The 21,878-nt window shown below is 44.8% G+C and overlaps 1 protein-coding gene across 1 annotated transcript in view; it reads right to left on the bottom strand.

The window, feature by feature from the left end:
- TICRR (TOPBP1 interacting checkpoint and replication regulator) overlaps positions 1 to 21,878 on the bottom strand; it is a 50,509-nt gene that overhangs the window by 12,651 nt on the left and 15,980 nt on the right. Inside the window, exons 5-17 of the mRNA XM_088452651.1 lie at positions 16,740 to 16,869; positions 15,657 to 15,793; positions 14,967 to 15,161; positions 14,186 to 14,337; positions 14,012 to 14,109; positions 13,835 to 13,928; positions 13,580 to 13,659; positions 12,065 to 12,298; positions 11,851 to 11,938; positions 10,995 to 11,076; positions 9,843 to 9,983; positions 4,901 to 4,991; positions 4,512 to 4,573 (exon numbers count right to left, since the gene is read on the bottom strand). Of these exons, the coding sequence (XP_088308777.1) occupies positions 4,512 to 4,573; positions 4,901 to 4,991; positions 9,843 to 9,983; positions 10,995 to 11,076; positions 11,851 to 11,938; positions 12,065 to 12,298; positions 13,580 to 13,659; positions 13,835 to 13,928; positions 14,012 to 14,109; positions 14,186 to 14,337; positions 14,967 to 15,161; positions 15,657 to 15,793; positions 16,740 to 16,869 (1,584 nt within the window). The remainder of the gene's footprint in view (positions 1 to 4,511; positions 4,574 to 4,900; positions 4,992 to 9,842; positions 9,984 to 10,994; positions 11,077 to 11,850; positions 11,939 to 12,064; positions 12,299 to 13,579; positions 13,660 to 13,834; positions 13,929 to 14,011; positions 14,110 to 14,185; positions 14,338 to 14,966; positions 15,162 to 15,656; positions 15,794 to 16,739; positions 16,870 to 21,878) is intronic.

Raw genomic sequence — 21,878 nt, 5'->3', positions numbered from 1 at the left:
TGAGGACCAGCTGAACAAACAACCGGATATCCCGGGCTTTGTCTTTTGGAAGAAAGATCCTCTATGATGCCATATGTAAGATCATACTCTGATATGTCAGTAAGGCTGATTTCGCCTTGAGTAACAGGTCGTCCAAATAAGGGATTATGTTCACTCCCTTTGAACGAAGGAGAGCAATCAAGACTGACATGATTTGGGTGAAGATGCTGGGAGCCGAGGAAAACCCCGAAACTGATAATGATCTTTCAATATGGCGATACGCAGAAAGCCTTGGTGTGGTTCCCAGATGGGAACGTGGAGATAGGCATCCTTAATATCCAGGAATAATAGGAACTGTCCTGGTTCCAAGCTCGCAATAACAGACTGCAGAGACTCCATGTTGAACCGATACATCTTCAGATACAGGTTCAATGACTTGAGGTTCAAGATGGACTTGAACAATCCATCCGGCTTGGGTAATACAAACAGGTCTGAGTAAAAAACTCCATACCTCGTTCTGGAACCGTAACTCCCACAGATGATACTACTAGAGACTGGATAGCCTCCTGTAGAATCCTGGCCTTGTCTGCAGGTATTAGCAGACCTGTTAAGAAAATTTTTTTTTTTTTTGCAGGCGGGCTCCCACTGTAGGTGGTCCCAGGTGGGACGTTAGACCGTCATGCCACCTGTTTTTCAGCTGGTTTAGGCTCCTGTCTACATGCAACAGTGTGTGGGCGACCTCTACCTCCTCTTGCTTGTAAGGGAGCACCTTTGGCTCTACCACAAAAGGAATGTGGCGTGCAAAAGCAAAACGAAGGTCCAGTGTAATGTCTTCTGGGAGCCGGTGCAGTAGACGGGAGGAAGGAAGACGTACCCCCCCCCCCCTGTGGCTTGGGATATCCACTTGTCTAATTCCGGCCCAAACAGCATGTCGCCATTGAATGGTAAACCCTCTACCGCACGCTTGTATTCTGCGTCCGCTTGCCAGGCGCACAACCAGAGGGCTCTACGGCCCGAAATAGCAGAAGCAGAGATGCAAGCACTAATCTGACTGATATCTTTTGACACTTCTCCCAGGTAAACTGCAGATTCACGAATATATTTTGCTAGTAGGCGTACCTGTAATCAACTGGTCAGCCCAGCAAACCACCGCTTTGTTAACCCAAGTAGCAACAAGGCTGTGCCTAAGTTGAGCACCTGCTGCAGTATAAATAGATCTTAGCGTTGTCTCCAATTTACGATCCGAAGGATCTTTTAGTACTGTAGCTCCCGGCTACTGGGAGTGCTTCTTAGAGAGACGGGAGACGGACGCATCTACTGGAGGGGGGAGTTTCCCACTTCTCCATCATGGATGATGGAAAAGGGTAGCTAGACGGAAACCGGCGCGAAATTTGGAACCGTTTATCCGGTTGTTTCCAGGCCACTGAGAGCTGCTGTTGAAGCTGCAGTGAGAATGGAAAAACCGCAGAGCGCTTTCACACTCCTGGGATGCAGGAATTACATCCTCAGGTAAGTTAAGGATTTTTCTGGCCGCCAAAATTAGAGATTCCACCCTGGGAGAGGTGGACTAACTCCTGAGGGGTATCGTTTTGTAATGCTTCCTCCAGTTCCCCTTCCTCAGTATCCTCCGTAGCGAGGAATTCTTTGTCAGACTCTTCTAACTGAAGAAGTGTCGATAAAGGACGCTTTTGTGTCGGTCCCTGTAAGGAAGTGGAGGGTGCGGACACAGCTGTACCCCTTACCTGTACCAGGGTGTCAAGAGACTTTGTTAGCCCAGCAACCCAGGGAGGCTGAGACTTACATGTCTCAGCTAACTCAGACGTTAAATCCGTCATTACTCCTACCATGTCAGCAGCCCATGTAGGTGCAAGCGAGGCAGTATTAGCCATAGGTGGATCAATTGCTATACAAGCATCAGATAACGTGGACCCAGCGGGATGCGGCTTAGTTTGTTGTTACCCTTAGAACCGACAAACATCCTTTGTGACGCCTTTTCTGTTTGGCATGGATACACACAGTCACCACACACAGAGGGACAGAGTATATACAGAAGTAATGAAAACAGAAGGCTGGTTTGGGACACAGAGGAGGAGATACACCCCACTCCCTTCTCAAAGATCAGATTCCCTGCACTTACAACCCCAGTGTATTATGTAGCCAGAAATGGGGAGCAAGAGAATCCAGCCTTCTGAATGCTGCACTCTTCCTGTATAAGGGAGAGATGCAGGCATTTAACAGTTAAAGAGCGGCAGCCACGCTGTTTTCTACAGCCGCTTGCCGCGTATAGAGAGCACCTGCAGATTTAGGCTCCGCTCCCTTCTTCATACCCCAAAGGGCCCCCATTATGGCTGTTATGAGCCATTACCTCCCCCTCCGCGCTACACCGCGTGTATCAGCGGGGAGAGGGGAGAAGCAGGGAGCCGCTTGTAGCGCTGTTTCAACTGCGCTATTGTAATTAAACACAGCGCCGACCTGTGCCAGCGCTGAACAGCGGGGAGAGGAGCAGCAGGGAGCCACGTATAGCGCTGATTCACTGCGCTATGTATAAACAAACAGCGCTGACATGTGCTAGCGCTGGACAGTGGGAGAGGGGAGAAGTAGGGAGCCGCTTGTAGCGCTGTCACAACTGCGCTATGCATAATTAAACAGCGCTGACATGTGCTAGCGCTGGACAGTGGGAGAGGGGACAGGCAGGGAGCCGCTTGTAGCGCTGTTACCACCGCGCTATGCATAATTAAACACAGCTCTGACATGTGCTCGCGCTGGACAGCAGGGAGAGGGGAGAAGCAGGGAGCTGCGTGTAGTGATTACACACAGCCTCCCTAACACAGCAGGAGCAGGAGCCGGGGGATGTGCAGTTTCTTACTCACTGCGTGTCCCCTGTAGTCTCTCTCTCTGGCAGGTCAGCACAGTCTTCTCTTCTTCTGTGTGAAGACTTGCTGTGGCGGTAAGGAGCTGTCAGGAGCTCTTTGGAAATGAGACCTGTGCACTCCTTCCTGATGTTTGTTAAAACGTCAAGGCGCCAGGTACCCGGACCCCACCTTCTAGATAGGTGGCGAAGGGTACCTATAGGAATGTAAAAATGCTTAAAAATAAGATAACGAGAGATATGGTAAGAACTTACCTTTGTTATCTCTGTTTCTACGAAGTCCATAGGGTCCACAGGGTTGACCTTGGGGGGTTATAGCTGGAACAGGATCCATGGGCACCACACAGTTAAGCTTTTAGCTCCCAGGATGCACTTGGGTCCTCCTCTATACCCCGCCCCCGAGCCACAGGCACCTCAGTTGGTAAGCAGCCTAGGCCGGAGGAGAATATGGAACAGAGAGAAGGAAGACTGGAACACACAAGAAACCATACTCACAGCAATAGGAGACGGAAAACCGGTGACCAGCCACACAGCCCATTTGAAGCCAGGTGCGTCAGGGCGGGCGCCCTGTGGACCCTATGGACTTCGTAGAAACAGAGATAACAAAGGTAAGTTCTTACCATATCTCTTGTTTTCTACTTCAGGGTCCATAGGGGGTCCACAGGGTTGACCTTGGGGATGTCCCAAAGCAGTTCAACTAAGGGCGGGGACGCTCCTGTGCTGAAAGGAGCACCCGGCGCCCAAAGGAAGCATCCTGAGAGGCGAAGGTGTCAAACGCATAGAACCTCAAAAACGTTTGAATAGAAGACCAAGTGGCCCCAGGACCGGAGGCTAAAGGACTGCATTTAAGGCATTCCGCGCGCCGCCGCTAGCCAGCGACGCGCGGCTTACCTGCATCCCCGGCGACTCCGGCAGCAGTCCTGGGAGGTAGACAGAGTCCGGCTAGTACGGACTCTGCCCTCCCGCCGCGATCCCCAGATCAGTACTGGCGTCGCGGCGCCAGTCGGGGATCAGAGCGGCAGCGTGGGCGTCTGTACAGACAGCCCTTCGCTGCCGTCTGTAGTAAAAAGAGATTAAAATAAATAAAATCTAACTTAAAATAAAAAGCTTCTGGGGGCTGCTCCTGCAGCCCCCCTGCGCGGTGACCGACTCCGGCCGGGCACCAGCTTACACTGAGGTGCCTGTGGCTCGGGGGCGGGGTATAGAGGAGGACCCAAGTGCATCCTGGGAGCTAAAAGCTTAACTGTGTGGTGCCCATGGATCCTGTTCCAGCTATAACCCCCCAAGGTCAACCCTGTGGACCCCATATGGACCCTGAAGTAGAAAAAATTAAATAAAATATATGTATTGCTGGAGCACAGCATAATGTGACCAGCTCCTAGAAGCACATTTTCTAAACTGAGGGCTGATGGGGCATAGAGGGGGAGGAGCTTCACACTTCTAAATTATTTAAAGTGCCAGCTCTAGCTATCCACGCCTCTATACCCCAGCGTAAGCACCTCCAGTGTCCCCTAGTGGATGAAAGAGAAATATATACACATTTTGTAATATTAATATATATATATACATACACATGCATACATACTTACACACATACACACACCCACCCATGATGCAGGCATCTCCTAGTTTCCCTATGGAAACAGCAGAGATCATTATTTACCTCTTATATCCTTTTCGGGAGACTCTTCAACAACACTGATATTGGACGTAGACTCACTGTTCCTGAGGAAACAATCAATATGTAAGGTTTACTCTGTACTTATCCACTATACTGACAAATGCATTGACTTTGACAGAACAAACATGTTGAACTACAGTGATTCTATTAATAAGTGTGATGCTCATCATGCTCTGTGTAGTGGTCACTACTTTTTCACGTCTTCATCTCACTATATCATTATATAAAAAAGAAGGAAGTCACTCTGGACATTGAGTGTAAAAAGAATGGCTTAAAATATGTCATAAGCCAATGTACTAATTGGTGCACACGAGTACACAATATGAAAGTAAAACAAGCATTATAAAAGCATTGCCATCCAAATCACTCACCTGCCTTTAATCTGCTTATGAAGCAGTCTGTTAGCTAACTGCTTGTGCACAGGGGTCTCTGTCACTTTCTTTGTTAACAGCTTGTAATAATCTATAAAAAATAAAAAAATCAATGAAACTAAAATATTTGAAACAAAATGTCTGCCTAGACAATAATGCGTTCAAGTCCTGTGTATACCATTATGTTTGCGACAAGCACAAGATTTACTCTCACACACACAGCTTCTATGTTTTGTGTTAAACAATGAAAATTATGAATTAATTTGTTTAGTAGTTTTAGATCCAGCTGTTACAGCAATAACGTAAAGATACTTCTCAGAATAAATTTAAGTGTCACATACATCATATGATGTTTAAGGAATTTTGGACCACTACTACAACTACAGTGGGTACATTTACTAAGGTGTTGGTTTATTTCCAATAAAAACCAATAAGATTCTGGCTGTCCTTTATTTACAAATTCTATAAAATAATTAACATTTTCTATACTGTACTAGATAAATGACCTGGTTGTTATGGGTAACATCTACTTCTGTAAGCCCACACCTTAGAACATTTACTAAGACGGATACAGCTTATTGATGCTTAAGGGCATTTTTATTTATACACAAAACCTATAGTCCTGACACAGCATCTCAATGGGGCTAAGGTCTGCATTTCCACTTGGCCAATATACAACCTTGATTATCTTTTTCAGCCATTTAGTTGTAGACAAGAGCATTCATGTACCAATGAAACCCATTTTTGCTGGTGCAGAAGTAGGCACTAAATGCAAACTAAAACTTGGCTGAACCATAGCTCCTGCCCTCTATAAGCTCTGCCCAATTGGAGCTCACTTTTCAAAGCCCAAAAGTTAGAATAGGACGAAGCAATCAAACAAGAACACAAACATAACAGAGAAAAAAAAAAAAGAAGAAGGAATGCAGAGTCAACCAAATAGATTCCAAGAAATGTATTCAATGGCAAGTGCAACATACTCTTTTAACCACTTTGGGGGAGGTTGCTCCAAAGCGATCCCTAGACGAGAGTAAGCTCAGACACAGCTGCATGCAAAACATTTCACCCAAAGCTGGAATTTTGTAGAGTTGTTAAAAGTATAAACGGAGGGTTAGGATGCTGCCTGGAACAACTGTTCAACTAAGGGGCAATGCTGCGCTAATCAGTAAATGCTCACCGAGTGGAGTGGGATGAATATGCTGTCAGGAACCAAAGTTCTCTCAGATGCAAGCCTGTCAGATTGTAGCTTTAATCCATCTTGCTGCCGTTTTGTTCCTGGCCATCCTCTCTAGGGCTGGTCATAAAGAGCAAGGAGGCTACCTGTTCTACAAAAGGTAATCTAAGAGCCTTAAGGTTCGAACCATATTCTTCACATCCCGAGGCAAGCTCTTGGCTCAGAGCATGGAGATCAATATCCTGATTCAGATGGATTTTTGACACCACCTTAGTCTAGAATAAAAACTTGGTCAGTAGGACAGTTCTATCCTTGTGAAGACCAAATATGACCTACATGATAGGGCCTCTACCTCAGGCAATATATAGAAAGACTGACACCATCCAGGGTAGGAACTTAAAAATAAATGGATTTCAGACACTTGAATGACAATTTCTGTAATAATGAAAGGATCAAGTTTAGGTCCCACAAAACAAGCAGAGTAGCATGTGGCAGGAATGCTAGCCAATTTCTCTGGAAGAATATCGGTAGAGCCAAAACCTGGACTTTAGGAAAGGCTAATCACAGGCCACCCTCACTGAGATTCAAATAAGGAGGGCATGTAACAAATAAGATGTAGCGCAAAATTATTTTCTCTGACACCAGCCTATGTAGGTTTTTGAGGACACCTGTTTTCTGGCCTGGGACATGGTCTGATTTTCTTAGAAAACCCCCTAAGCTCAAAGACTCATACTCAACAGCCAGGTCCATTAAAGCCAGCCGGGTTAATACATGGTGGTAAGAAAAACCTTTAGAAAATCCCCTTAGCTCAAGATGCCTTACTTACAGGCAGCTTCCACAGAGTTTTTGCTAAATGCTAGAATATCGGTTTTCCAAAAACTTCTTGGCCAGTCCAGTGCTACCAAAATTACTGGGACACACTCTTTCTTGAGTAACCATGGGTATTCGAAGGGAAAGAACAAAAATATACTCTAGATGGGGCATCCATATGGAGGAACTACTTCAAGGGGTGAATTAAATGCCAGCTCAAGAAGATGGCTTCTAAATTGTCCACTCCTTTGATGAATACTGAGATTGTAGAATACTATGGTCACATCCTAAATCAAAGGACTCCTGGACACCCCTTGGTGTTTTATGTATGACATAACCTTGGATGTTGCCCAATTGAATTCGAATGGGCCTACTTCTTAAGTCGGACTGAGCATGTGGCAGGGCGTTTAACTTACCCTGATCTTGAGACCGCCATAACATTGGTGAAAACACTTGAAGCTGTTGCCAGCCTTAAGGGCAGAGCTCTTAATAATGGGACTTTTCCTATGCAAACTGAAGAGGCACACATGTTTCTGCAATCTTGCAATGTAGAGACCGGTGTCTTATAGCCATATAAGCAAAAAATGTATCCCGTTCCCTGAAAATTGAACACAGCGATGCAATCTTGAACCAGTTTACCCGTAAGGTCAGCACAGGCTGAAAAGTCAGACTGTTTTAGTAGAAGTAAAATGTTGAATAATAACCCCAGACTTTCATCTGTTTAGGGACTAAATCACTCCTGATTATAGTTATTTTCTTTGTCCCTCATCTAAGGGGCATGGAAAAGAATCCCCTGGATTAGACCCTAAGAGGTGCAAGACATAACTCACATTTTCAAAGAGGAAATCATCAACTGGTCTTGAAAAAGTAAAAAAGGAGCCCATTCATGCTGACAGTTGGCAGGTTTAATTCCTAGATTTTTGACTGGCCCAGCCGGCTTAGTCCTTTGCTGACCTAATATTTGTAGCAAAGGAATAGACTAAAGAATTCCTTTCATTTTACCCGAAAAGACTGAAAGCCACGAGCTTTAGGTTTTGAAACAGAGAAAAGAGCTCTTATCCCATTGGCTTGAAACCTAATCATGCTCTGCTCTTGACCAAAAGAGGACAAATCTATCAAAGGTAAAGCTCCCAGAGCCCTTTTGGAGTCCATATTGCCTGCTAACACCTAAACCAGAGTGTGCATCTGGTTCCTTTGACCAAGTCTGTAATTTTGGACAGACTGAAAGCAGTGTCAATGACAGCTTGTCCTAATTACTCTTATAAGCTTCCTTTGCATGGTCCACTAAAGGGAGATTCCACTGTATAAGCATTCGTAGATTTTACAGTCTACTTTTCTGAAACTTTATTCAACTGGATGCTAAAATGGGTCCATCGCATTACCCATCTATTTTGTCCTTTGAGGACGCTGCATTCAGAATAGGTGGAGTATTCCATTAGCCAAGTCACCTTCTGAAAAAGGCTAGGCGAAACCAAACTTCCTCAGAAATGGAAATTGCCTAGACCATGATTGAGACCATGTAATTTTCTTTCCTTTTGAACAAAGAAAAGTGCAGAACCTCAGGTTACATCAAATGGTGAATAATGTTTTTTTAATCTGTAACAATTACTTGACAACCTTGTATGCTGGAGGAGTCATCCTCTTCTCCTGTGAGTTTCTATAGGGACCTTAAATTCTTACCGTGAAGATGGTTGCAAATCTGAATCCCCTGGAAAGACAACCCCGAGTGGAACCCTGACACTTACAAGACATGCTAGATGACATGGTTCCCAAAAACCTCTCCACTGAAGACACACTCTTTTTAGGGCACTGAGGAAGACTCTTGGACTACTGCTAAGGCAAAAGTCCTGAGAAGGAGAGGCACCCCTGGGGGAAAGTAAAAAGGAGTCTGTTTGCTAGGATGTTCTGGATGACTTGGCAGTTGAATGATGGAGATGAATGGAACCCACATTGGGGTTCAGACCCGCAATACTATCTTGAAAATGCCCAGCTGGATATAAGCAGATCTGCAAACCCAGCATCTGATTTCAAACATTATTAAGTAATACTATCTGGCATTTGCAACAGGTGAAATATCGAACATATTCTTCCAGCAGCCTGTAATCTGGAATCAGTCTTTTTTTTACATTAACAGGAGAAAAAACAGTAGAACACAATCTAGCAGAAAAACTTGTAATAATTTGTAGAGCACTCATCAAGCCACCATTCAGCATGCTCATATCATAAGGATGAAGAATCTATATAGCAATCCACATAAATGCAAAACAATTCTCACATTTAGAGAAAGCTCCTGCTCAGCCTTTTTAGTCAGCATAGCCCGCCAAGGAGGTGGTGCTACAACTGGGGGAAAGCATCCAGTGATGGCACACATGGTGTGATTTCCATAAAACAGTTCCCCCTGCCAAGTCTGTCCCTAAGCTAATGGCCCCCAACTGCACAATGACATTAACCCGATGGTCCTCCACTGTCAAAGATGTAGGACACAGAAGCTGGGGTGGATCGCATCTCAGGGAAAAAATGGCTACCTCTACTATTGGACTGCAGTCCTGCCCAACAGCAGGCGCTCTGTGCCCTGGTGTAAACAAACTTTAGTTTACTTTCAGTGACTATTACTGCACCAACGCCTTCTATACCACAAGGTTAACAGTCTCCTCCAAAGTGAATGAAAGACAAAATTAAATGTAATCATTGTGGTCAATGACAGTACTGCCACTCTCATACTGCATGTACATAAATATGGTTTGATGACAACAGGGACACTTTAGAGAAACATCAAAGTGCCATAAAAAATAAATGTCACAAATACAACAAATCTTAAACTAGTCAGATGTCTGTAGTGAATATATGACAAGGCCAAGCTCCTATCATTACTGGGCAGTGTTTTGTAATGTAAATTACATGTTATACAGCAATACTACTAAAAACCAGGTAATATTAGCATAGATAATTAGAATAGATTACCTCTAGTTCCATCATGAGTCTTGCTACGCTTATGTTTCAGCTCCTCCACTGCGGAAACAGACTGACTCCTTGGCATCCTAGTGCCTCGTCTGGTGGGGGATCGGTTCTCTTGGACAAATAGATTCCGTCTCACTTTTGTTGCTTTTATTAAAATAAATGAAAAACATTTAGAGAGTCAAAGTGTCAGTGTCTACCTTGTAACTCTACTATATTGAGTGGACACAATTTTAAGATTTCGGTATTTTCAACATTCAAGCATTGACAGAATGCAATCTAGGATTCACTATGTAAGTGGTTGGAGTCTTTTTAGGAAGCAAGTCATTACAAATAGGAGGTACATATTCTTCAAAGCTAGATTTTATACTCAAAGAGACATATACCAAACGTTTGGCCATGGCGATAAACCTTTTGCAATATTGTATAGATGCATCCATGTACTGTGTGTGTGTTATGCAGACTATGGCATCCAACAGACTCAATTCAGAGGAGGTATAAAGGCACATGTAATCCACCACTTGGATCATCATTGGTGATTACATAATGGGCCCATAAAGTGCCTTCTCGCTTGCATTGGTCACTGCTCTTCACCTCCTGTCTTTCCTACTATTAAGTCTTAGGGGGTATATTTACTAAAGCTTCTAAAAATTAAAAGTAGTGGTGTTGCCCATAGCAACCAATCAGCTTCTGTCTATCATTTTCTAGCATGCAATAGAGAAATGATAGACATAATCTGATTGGTTGCTAAGGATAACACTTCCACTTATTAATTTTGAAAAGCTTTAGTAAATATACTCCTTAGACTACTGTTGTCACATAGGTGCTCTGTGCACAACCCTGATTTACCTGTAGGAGGTCATAATTTATATTCAGCAATTTCCTGCTCAATGTGGGCATAATAACACCAAATTCTTGTTAAACATTTAATCTCCAAAATCAGCATAACTTGGAGATCATATACTCAAATATGTAAGTATGCAAAGCAGGAGCTCCACTCTAGGATTTGCTCATTATCTATTTCTGTATATAGAATAGAGATAGATATCCATCTATCTATCTATTCTATATACACACATATATATATACATACGTACACTAACAACTAGACGTATAAGTGGTTAAGAGACACGATACCTAGGAGATACTATTCCATACCTTCAGCATCTTTCAGTGGTTGTGCTTGCAGAGGTAACTTTAACTTCTCAACCATAACTACCAGATTAGTGTGTGAGCTCTCCTATTATGAAAACAAAATGAACATTGCTTTAAAAATAAAAAATAAATAAATATTGGGACTTTTAGTAAAAAGCTGATAAGGAATCAAGCTAATTTTAGACAGTTTCGGGTGAAAATCAATATTTATAAACCTCCATGAAGTAGGCTTGAAATGTCACTGCACATACTGAACCTCTACTTTACATGACAGATGTTACAACCTTATCTGCCGAGGTGCACATTTAGAGGAACTTATGTAAAATAGTGCACAGAATGGGGTGTAATCAAACTAACCAGACAGGCTTTCATTTCCTAAAATGTACTTGGTAAAAAATGTTACTGGTTGCACCCCTTTCCTTACATGTGCTCTGTCATATTGTTTTAATTGGCACCATTTTATATAATCTAGAAAGATTCTTAAAGAATTTAGGAAATGTTTTGCTCTTTAATTAAGTTTATGCTTCATAAATACATTTCCCCAAAAACATTAACATAGTGCAGATAACAGCTACTTGCAGGAAGGTTCTGCTAAATAAAGCAACCAATGGAAGTAAAAAAATATTCATATGGCTAAAGACCATACTGATGGACCATTTAGCCAGTGTCCACAACTGCAGAATGGGAAAGTTACGCTGTTGCATGGTGTAAAATGAACAAAACATGTTCTGTGGATCTCACGATTGCACAGAATATGCCCACTGACCTTTTTATATCTAGCTGTGATTCAGCACTATAAATGCATACAATACTAGGATATTCTTTCTATTCTAGAACTTTTAGAATAACAAGCTCTTACCCTAGTAATAAGTTTCTTTGGCACTTCAATCTGCCTTATAGTTTGGGATGCCTCTGCTATACTCCTTTGTCTTGCCATAGTGCTTGTCCTTTGGGAAGAGACATGTGAGCTACAACCGGTCCAATATTTTTCATTGTTAACAAAAAATGTATGTAACATAAAACAACCAAAAACAAATAAGCAAAAAGTTATGCAGTGTAATAATGAAACCTACCTCCTTTTTTTGGCTGATCTGGTACGAAGCTCTTCAAGCTGGTCTTCCTCATTACCTATCTGAGGCAGACTTGGAACCCTGGAGATGGACGGTTGAGAATACATGGGAGTTTTCCCTTCATGTGTAAGGCAGTCATCTCCATCAGCAGGTAGCACCAAGGCCAATTCCTTAGGGATCTGTGTCCCAAGACTAAAATAGATGTCTGCAAGGATTCTGGGTATGCTTCCAATATAACTGTAAAGGTAAAAGGGTATTTAAGATAGGAGGTAGCAGGAGCCCAGTAAAGGCTAATATTGCCCCGATGAAATGCATTACTGATTAGCTACTGAAAATTTTGGATTACTTCCTGGCACTTGAAATAAGAACTTGTCCAGAAACCAAGCCTCAGAAAACACACAATTGATGAGATTTCACACCAACACAGAGGACATCCGCTTTTTAACATTAAGACATTGCAGCCAATTTATTTAAGAATTAAAAAACCCATGCTGAAGGCAGAACAGATTGTACCCCAGCACAAACTATAAGAATGCATTTTAAGTTTTATCTAAGGGAACCATTTTTTGGAAAATTAAGCTCTACTGTACAAGAGTCAACTTGTATATTAGGTCAAGTGATCCCTTAAAATTACAATAGAAACCGATTGCTTCCCCAATGCACCTATATATCTACATAATAGCTGGCTTAGTCTGTCATGTCTCTGGGGAGACAGAGTGCTGCAGTGCGCAATCCTGCCTTCCCCAACGGCTCACTGTGCCAGAGACAAATTATAGACAAGGAGGCAGAAGATGAAGTATAACGGGGGGATGGAGTTGTGGCGAACAGACTGGTTGTAGGACAGGTCCAAAACTAGTAGTATGTGTATACTGTATATATTATATACTAGACTTAAAGTCAAGGCTAATTTTGTGATAGACTACAAAGCTATTACATAAGAAAAACCACAAGCAACTACATATCATGACACATGCAATATGCCACCTACCATGATGCAACTTTCCTAAACTACTGAATGAGTCATGTCATCAGGTGCATGTTGCAGGTCCTGCTTTAGGACCATTGTAGTCAGGCCCTGTGACATAATGCAATTTCGTGTGCATTTAAGGCCGCGATTCAATTCAATGCAATGTTGAATAGCCCCGGGAGGGAGCTCCTGAATCTATTCAATTTAACGCGATGTTTGCTTGGGCTAAAGGCTTTCTTCTCGCACCCCCCTGGAGATGCGAGGAGAAATCCGACAACAGTGCCATCTGCGCGGCTGTTTGCTGACTTAGCGTGGCGTTAACAGCCTCGCTGCCGGCACTTTAGTCAGAGAATGGCCGTTCTCATGACTAAATAACCAGGTTAAGTCGCAAGAACTGTCATTCTCAGACTTAACAGAACGCTGAATTGAATAACTTCAGGAGCTCCCTCCCTGGGCTATTCAACAGCGCATTGAATTGAATCGCGGCCTAAGTGTGGTACCAGCTTTAGAAAAACAAAAAACAAACAATGAAAAGAGAAAAAAAAACATACTCAGCCAGGACATCTGCCAAAAAGGCTGTTAAGAATGAGGGATCTTCTGTCAGAGAAATAATTCGTAGCATATCAGTTATCTGTAAAAGTACAGCAGTGTCCACATTAAGAATGCACAATTGTCGTCGGAATAAACAAAATTACACTTTTCAGAAGTGAAACTATTTGCACACAAGTGTTTATGTGAAAGCCACAGAATCTAAATGACTAGGTAACGACCCAGACATGGCATATACATAATCCATTGCTCTGTACCTCTTCAACAACTTGTTCCATTTCATCTTCATTACTTTGTATTGACGTACACTGCATACACATTTCCAGCCTAATTAAAGCTTGAAGCTGGCATCTGGAATAATACATTTGATCACATTGATAGTAAATATGAGCGTAACTGTACAAGAAAAGTAGAGCAACACAAGAGCTACTTACTCTCTGAGTTTAGCCACTTTGTTAGGGTTTTGCCCATAAAGTTGTCTGATTACTTTACTAGTCTTCAGCAGACATCCGATTTTGCCCATGCAGTCAGCCTATAAATAATAGCAGAACATCACAATCTGCTGAAGCAGTCAGACGGGCAATGTAAAGAGGAGATGCAATGTTTACCTCTATTTGCTTACTACTGACTGACTTCAAGTAGGACTTTATGGTGGTTAATGCATTCCTGACACATGACAGCAAGGAATCATCTTCTCCAGACACGGTTTTATTATAGTCTTCTATTAAAAAGGAGATCAACTCTTCTTCAGACTTAAAACCTATAAAAAAAAAGCATAGTAATATGAATTTAAGAAGAAAAACTAAAACAAATATAGAAAATAAATGAATTATTGGTTTTAAGAGGAAGACAATAATATGCACATGTATATTAACATGACCGATACAAATGCCTGTCTTAAGAAGGGACCAAACTATACCCTGCAATGAAATGCACTTACAGTAATACGGTGAGCCTATTGTGTGTTACAGAAGTTCACAAAGCACTAGGCCATCACCAAAGGAAGGGATTTGGGAGAACAAACAAAAAAGTATAATTTCACAGTTTTGAAAAATCGCCAGTAATAGAAATAATATCTTAAACCAAAACCCTGGTAAATGCATTACAAAGAAAAAAAAAAAAGATGCAGAATTGCTTCTCAATTTAAATTACTAAGGCTCGTTTATTTATCCTTGCAGATGGAATTTATACTAACATATGCCATCCATAGATAAGATAATTCAGCCCGATTGTCGCCAAACAATAATTAGGTATGGGCAGAGTTGCCATCGCTGTGGGATCTATCTGCACAGATCCCAAATCTGAAAACAAAATGCTAGTGGCAGCTTTATAAACTGTACTTATGGAGCAGAATCTGACCACGGCACAAACGCTGAGAGTCTCTCTCACCTGTCTGCTTCTTTGTCTTCACATCGGGCTTGTCAGAAGTTCTCCTCTTTGCCTGAGAGCTCTTCTCAGCAGGGGCAGCTGCTACACCTTCTGGTTGTGACTTTTGAGCTTTTAAATTTAACCTGGCGGCATTTAACATCTGCAAAGCACGAGGCATGGTCTTCATCTTCTGCCTCACAGGAGTACGAGGAAGACCTTAATGTGTAACAAAAAAAAAAACAAAAAACTATAAATAAGAAACAATACATTGAACAGATCTGAAGGCATAAAACAAACAGATGCATTTTAAACAAAGTATAAAAAGAACTTATGCCATAATAATCATCACGTTGATTTAAAAAAAAAAAGAAAAAAAAAAATTGCCATTCTGGATTAAATCTTAAAATTCCAAATTATAGAAAATAAAAGTATTGGAATGCCTTATCTGAAAAGCAAATGAGCATTTACTTTTAAATGTTATATTTACTTTAATATAGGTATTATGAAATATCAGTGATTTCACAAATAACTGCTTGGCAAGAAGTATTGAATGTTTAATCAACCATATCACTAAGGTGGCTGTAATCTACTGGATCCTCTGATTAGTTTCATCCCAGTAGAAATAATGTGTCACTTCTATACAGTGCATGTAGATAAGCAAGGTCTCCGCACTTAAACTACAAGCATATAATATAATAGAGGAGGACATACGCTTCTTTAGATTCTCGCCTTGTACTACACCACCAGACTCCTCAGTAGATTTCTTCTGGTACAAGTCAGATAGATAATTGGTTATTTCTTGGTCATATTTCTGTTCATCTTGATCAAAAGGTGCGGCACTAATCAACCTGCACAAAATAATGAAATAAAAGAAATCCTGAATGGTTTCCTAGAACGTATGGAAAGTTGTGTGCGACTAATGATCCCAACATTGTAGCTCCCATAAGGTTTGTATCAATGTACATTTGTCACACAAGATATTGTCGTAATTCAATTTATGCAGTACCTACATGTAGCATACATTTAATTGCATTTCCTGAGTGCTTCCTCCTACAGCCAGTGTTAGGGGCATCACTATACAAGTGACTGGAGTCGGGGTTACGTCTGAAATTAAGGCAGCATGTAGGCAATTAAAAAAATAAAGAAACAGTAAAAATAGAGCGCCTCTAGCTCTGCCCCATCTGTATTGCGAAAAGAGGAATATCAGGAACAGCCACTGAATATAAGGGTTTTTAAGTGTATGTATGTATGTATGTGTATATATATATATATATATATATATATATATATATAAACAAAAAAAATAAATAAAAAAAAATTGGATATATAGATATATATATAATATCCCCAGAAGGCACGTGCAAAGCAGCATGAATAAAAAGTGGTGGCAAATTAATACTATGTGGTTGAATGTTCTAGAACATGTATGGTTTAAGTCACTACATTACAGCTCACCTAGTTCAAGACATTAATTTTATATGGGGCAGGCAGTAATAATTTAACATTCATTTTCAGTCTCATGGATTAGCAGTTCCTATGGCTGCAGCTACACCAGGGTTTGCTGATATGTGCTGCAGTAATCTCCAGGGCCCCTGAATACATTAATGATCAAGTGACAGATTGGATATTACACAGGCAGTTATGGTTAATCCACAGAGTAGTACTCACTACATTTGCCCCCACCATGAGCAGGTAAAAAGGTTGTTTGAGCTCCTGCTGGTCAATCCACAGAGGAGCAAAGCTACTGTAGACAGACTGTTATAAGTGCAATCTTTACATATTGAATTGTCTTACCTAAAAGATTCCATGAGATTACTGCTAGCACCCGATGTTCCAGATAACGGATACCACTTTTCAATAACAGAGGATGTCCAGGGATTACTTTGAGACAACTCTTGTTTAATCCACTCCGGCATTGGGACATCTAACGGGACAGGAAGAGAAAAATATGAGATATGGTAAGAACTTACCCTTGTTATCTCTATTTCTACGAAGTCCATAGGGTTCCACAGGATACCTTGGGGTATAGGTGTGACGTCAGTCGCTGGGCACCATAGAGTTAAGCTTTTCAGCCTCCCAGGATGCACTAGGGTCCCCCTCCTATACCCCGCCCCCGAGCCAAGGCACCTCAGTTAGTTATCAAGCCATAGGCCAGAGGAGGAGAAGGAAGAGAGAGAAAAAAGATCTGGACACATACAAGAATCACATTCTCACCAGAGGGAGACGGAAAACCGGTGACCAGAGCAAAACCATCTGCAGCACAGGTGCGACAGGGCGGGAGTCCTGTGGAACCCTATGGACTTCGTAGAAATAGAGATAACAAGGGTAAGTTCTTACCATATCTCATATTTTCTACTTCAGGGTCCATAGGGTATCCACAGGATACCTTGGGGATGTCCCAAAGCAGTATCCTTTAAGGGTGGGGACGCTCCTGTGCAGAAAGGAGAATCCGCCGCCCGAAGGAAGCATCCTGAGAGGCGAAGGTGTCAAACCTGTAATACCTCACGAAGGTATGGACAGAGGACCACGTAGCAGCCTTGCAGATCTGAACTGCCGAGGCACCACGTCGAGCTGCCCACGAAGGACCCACAGACCTAGTGGAATGAGCCTTCAGAGAAGGAGGGACCGGTAGGCCTTCATGAAGATAAGCTTCAGAAATAGCCATACGGATCCAGGCTGCCAAAGTTTGCTTTGAAGCAGGCCAACCCTTTTTACGGAAGCCATAGAGGACAAACAAAGCGTCCGACTTCCTAAACGAAGAAGTGCGGTCAACATAAGTCCTTAAGGCCCGCACAACATCCAAAGAGGCCTCACCCACGGAAAGACCCGGTGAGTTAAAGGCCGGAACAACTATTTCCTCGTTAACATGAAACTGGGAAACAACTTTGGGAAGAAACTCGGGCCGAGTGCGGAGCACTGCCCTGTTCCCATGAAAAACCAAGAAAGGGGGTCTACAAGAAAGAGCCCCTAACTCAGAAACACGTCTGGCCGAAGCAATGGCCAGAAGGAAAACAGTCTTAGCTGTTAGCCATTTAAGATCCACTGAGCCCAGTGGTTCAAACGGCGGTCCTTGGAGAGCCCTCAGTACCACAGCCAAATCCCAAGGCACCACAGGTGGAACAAAGGGCGGCTGAATGCGGAGAACACCCTGCATAAAGGTGCGCACATCCGGGATTGTAGCAATCCTACGGTGAAACCAGACAGATAGGGCCGAAACCTGTACCTTCAAAGAAGCAAGGCGAAGCCCATGATCTAGTCCCGCTTGCAGGAAGGCGAGAATCCGAGACAGACGAAACTCCCGCGGTGCATAACCTCTCGGTCGACACCACTGGAAGAACGTATGCCACACGCGATGGTATACCCTCGCGGAAGACGGTTTCCGAGCTCGTAACATGGTACGCACCACAGAGCTGGAAAACCCCCGGGACCTCAGCATGGCCGTCTCAACAGCCACGCCGTCAAAGACAGCCGAGTCAGGTCCGGGTGAAGGCAAGGACCCTGAGACAGAAGGTCCGGTCGTAGCGGCAACCGCAGAGGACTGCCCACGGACAGACCCTGAAGGTCTGAGAACCAGTGCCGTCTGGGCCACGCGGGAGCTATCAACAGGAGCGTCCCTCCTTCCTGTTTGAATTTCCGGATTACCCGTGGAAGAAGGGAGACCGGAGGGAACAGGTATGCGACCCGGAACGTCCACCGGACGGACAGAGCATCCACCAGAGACGCCCCTTCGTCTCTTGTGCGAGACCCATACACCGGCAACTTGTTGTTGTGCCGGGACGCCATGAGGTCGATTTCTGGAAGACCCCACCTGTCCACCAGTAGTTGAAAAACGTCCGGGTGCAGGGACCATTCCCCCGGATGAACGTCCTGGCGACTTAGAAAGTCCGCCTCCCAATTTAGCACTCCCGGTATGAAGACCGCTGATATGGCCGGAAGATTGCGCTCCGCCCAAACCAGGATCCGAGAGACCTCTACGAGAGCCGCCCGACTGCGAGTTCCTCCTTGCCTGTTTATGTAGGCCACGGTGGTAGCGTTGTCCGACTGGACCTGCACCGGGCGACCCTGGAGAAACCGCTGTGCCTGCTGGAGAGCATTGAAGACCGCACGGAGTTCCAAGATATTTATTGGAAGCTCCGCCTCTGTCGGCGTCCACCTGCCCTGGAACAAGTGTGGACCCGAAACTGCTCCCCAGCCCCGAAGACTGGCGTCCGTTGTCAACAGGACCCAATTTGGAACCCAGAACGGACGTCCCTTGTTGAGGTGGGTCGTCTGTAACCACCACGCAAGGGACAGGCGAACCTCCTGGGTGAACACAATCGTCTGGAACTTCAGAGACTGAGGCAGCCCGTTCCACTTGGACAGGATCAGGTGCTGCAGAGGTCTGGAGTGAAACTGGGCGTATTCCACCATGTCGAACACCGACACCATGGAGCCCAGTAACCTCATCGCCGAGTGTAAGGACACCCGGCGGCTGTGCAGGCAACTGCGCACCCTTGACTGTAAAGCAGAGATCTTGTCCTCCGTCACGAAGATCCTTTGCTGTCCCGAGTCCAATAAGGCTCCAAGATGCAGAATCCTCCGAGACGGGATTAGAGTGGACTTCTGCCAGTTGATTAGCCAGCCGTGCCGTTGCAGCAGTGCAATGGTCAGGTCCAAGTGGCGTAACAGGAGCTCTGGAGATCCTGCCACCAATAACAGGTCGTCCAAATACGGTAACATGCGGACTCCCTGCAGCCGCCATGACCGCCATCACCTTGGTGAAAACACGTGGTGCTGTTGCCAGGCCAAAAGGTAACGCCCGAAACTGGAAGTGGTCGCTGCGGATTGCAAACCTGAGGAACTGTTGATGGTGCAAAAGAATAGGGACATGCAGGTAAGCGTCCTGTATGTCCAATGACACCATGTAGTCCCCAGGTTCCAGCGCCAGAATGATGGACCGTAGGGTCTCCATCCGAAACTTCGGGACCCGCAAAGACTTGTTGAGTGCTTTGAGGTTGAGAATCGGACGATATGACCCATTGGGTTTCTGTACCAAAAATAGATTTGAATAGAAACCCTGGCCTCTCTGGGAGAATGGAACAGGCACTATAACTCCAGCCTGGAGCATAGTGTGCAATACCTTCCGCAGCTCCGTAGCCTTGTTCCGGTCTGATGGTAGACCCGTGGTGAAGAAGCGAGCCGGGGGTCTGTGCCGGAAGGAGAGGGCGTATCCGTGGGAAACCACCTCCAGAACCCAAGTGTCTGTCGTAGTGGTCGACCAACACTGGGCGAACTGTAGCAGGCGGCCTCCCACCCTGGGATCCCCCAAAGGGAGGCCCGGACCGTCAGGCCGCAGGCTTGTCATCTGGCTTGGGGGCCGGACGTCTGGTACTCCATGCCTGCTTCCGGGGCTTGACCGATTTCTTAGGGCCAGCCTGTCGAGGAAACGACTGTGGTTTGGGCCTGCCCTGGGCCCTAGATGACCGAAAGGACGATGGTCCCGAACCAGAAGGAGCAGCGGCCGACGGGAGACAAGCAGATTTGGCTGCCGCCAGCGTGGCCACAATCTTATCCAGATCCGGACCGAAGAGAACTTCTCCGGTAAACGGCAACGCTTCCAGACCTTTCTTGGAATCTGCGTCCGCCTTCCAGGATCGCAGCCACAAGGTGCGACGAGCAGCTACCGCTGCTGAAGAAATTCTAGACACCAGAGTACTAATGTCTAGAGCCGCCTCGTTGATGTAGGTGGCCGAATCATGGAGATTGCCAATCAACTCCGCCTGTTCGGCCGGACAGTCGGATTCAAAAGAAGCCTCTAATGAATCCGCCCAGCGCTCCATCGCTCTGGCAACCCAGCAAATGGCCATAGCCGGCCGTGCTGCCCCCCCTGCAAGGGAATAAGCGGACTTCAGGCAGATTTCTACCTTGCGATCCGTAGCATCCTTAAGGGAGGACATGGATGGCATCGGCAATGTGGCACTACGGACAAGACTGGTCACGTGAGAATCCACCTGTGGAGGGGATTCCCACTTAGCAAAATAATTATCCGCGAACGGATAAGCCACCGCCAGGCGTTTCTGCGGCTGGTATCTTTTGCCAGGTTGTTTCCACGCCTCCTCTAAATGGTCCACCAACTGACCCGAAAGAGGAAAGACTGTGGCATCGCCCTTCACATCTTTGAAAAAGGCATACTTAGATTTAGCCGCTCGGGGAACTTCGTCCTCAATCACCAAGGCTGTGCGGACCGCCCGAATAAGTCCAGGAATATATACTTTGGACTTAGCATCAGCGTCCTTAGTATGGAGAGGTTCCTGATCGTAAGGATCCAGAATCTCCCCATCATCAGACGTCCCTTCGTCATCCTCATAAGGAGCGGACAGAGACGCCACCGGCCTTTTATGAGGCCGCATCACAGACTCCCCTTGCAACACATCCGACAAGTGCTGTACAGAACTCGTCAGGGAGTTAACCCACGCTGGCTCCTGAGAACCCGGGATCTGGGAAATAGGGAGACTGTGGGGTACCACCAATTGTCGTGGGAACCCCTGCATGGGTGACGACACCACAGACTGCTGGGACAAACCCATCGGAGTAAACGCGGGCTGCGGAGCTAACTGGCCCACTAAAGCTGTTAACACCTGAGCGAAACAAGCCCAGGGCGGCTCCTGTACCGGTGCTGTAACCGTAATAGGCCGCGCCATGGACAAACACTGCCGGCAAAGGCCCTCCGCGCTACCCTCCCCCTCCGCTAACGGTACTTTGCACGTGGTACACTGTAGCCGGAGGGGAAAATCACTTTCAGACATGATGGCACCACGTATGTGACCTCTCTCACCAATTAAGTATTAAATAGGCGAGAGACCACCCTGCAGCACCGCACCGCAAGGGCTTTAGCAGAAAGAACAGGGACAGTAATAAAGCTGACAGTTTAGAGAAGAAAAGTTACAGGCAGCG

This window comes from Taudactylus pleione, unplaced genomic scaffold, assembly GCF_031769625.1.
Source record: "Taudactylus pleione unplaced genomic scaffold, aTauple2 ptg000556l, whole genome shotgun sequence".
NCBI classification, from domain to species: Eukaryota; Metazoa; Chordata; class Amphibia; order Anura; family Myobatrachidae; genus Taudactylus; species Taudactylus pleione.
Note: the sequence above shows the minus strand (reverse complement) of the source record. Positions and strands in the feature narration are given on the sequence as shown.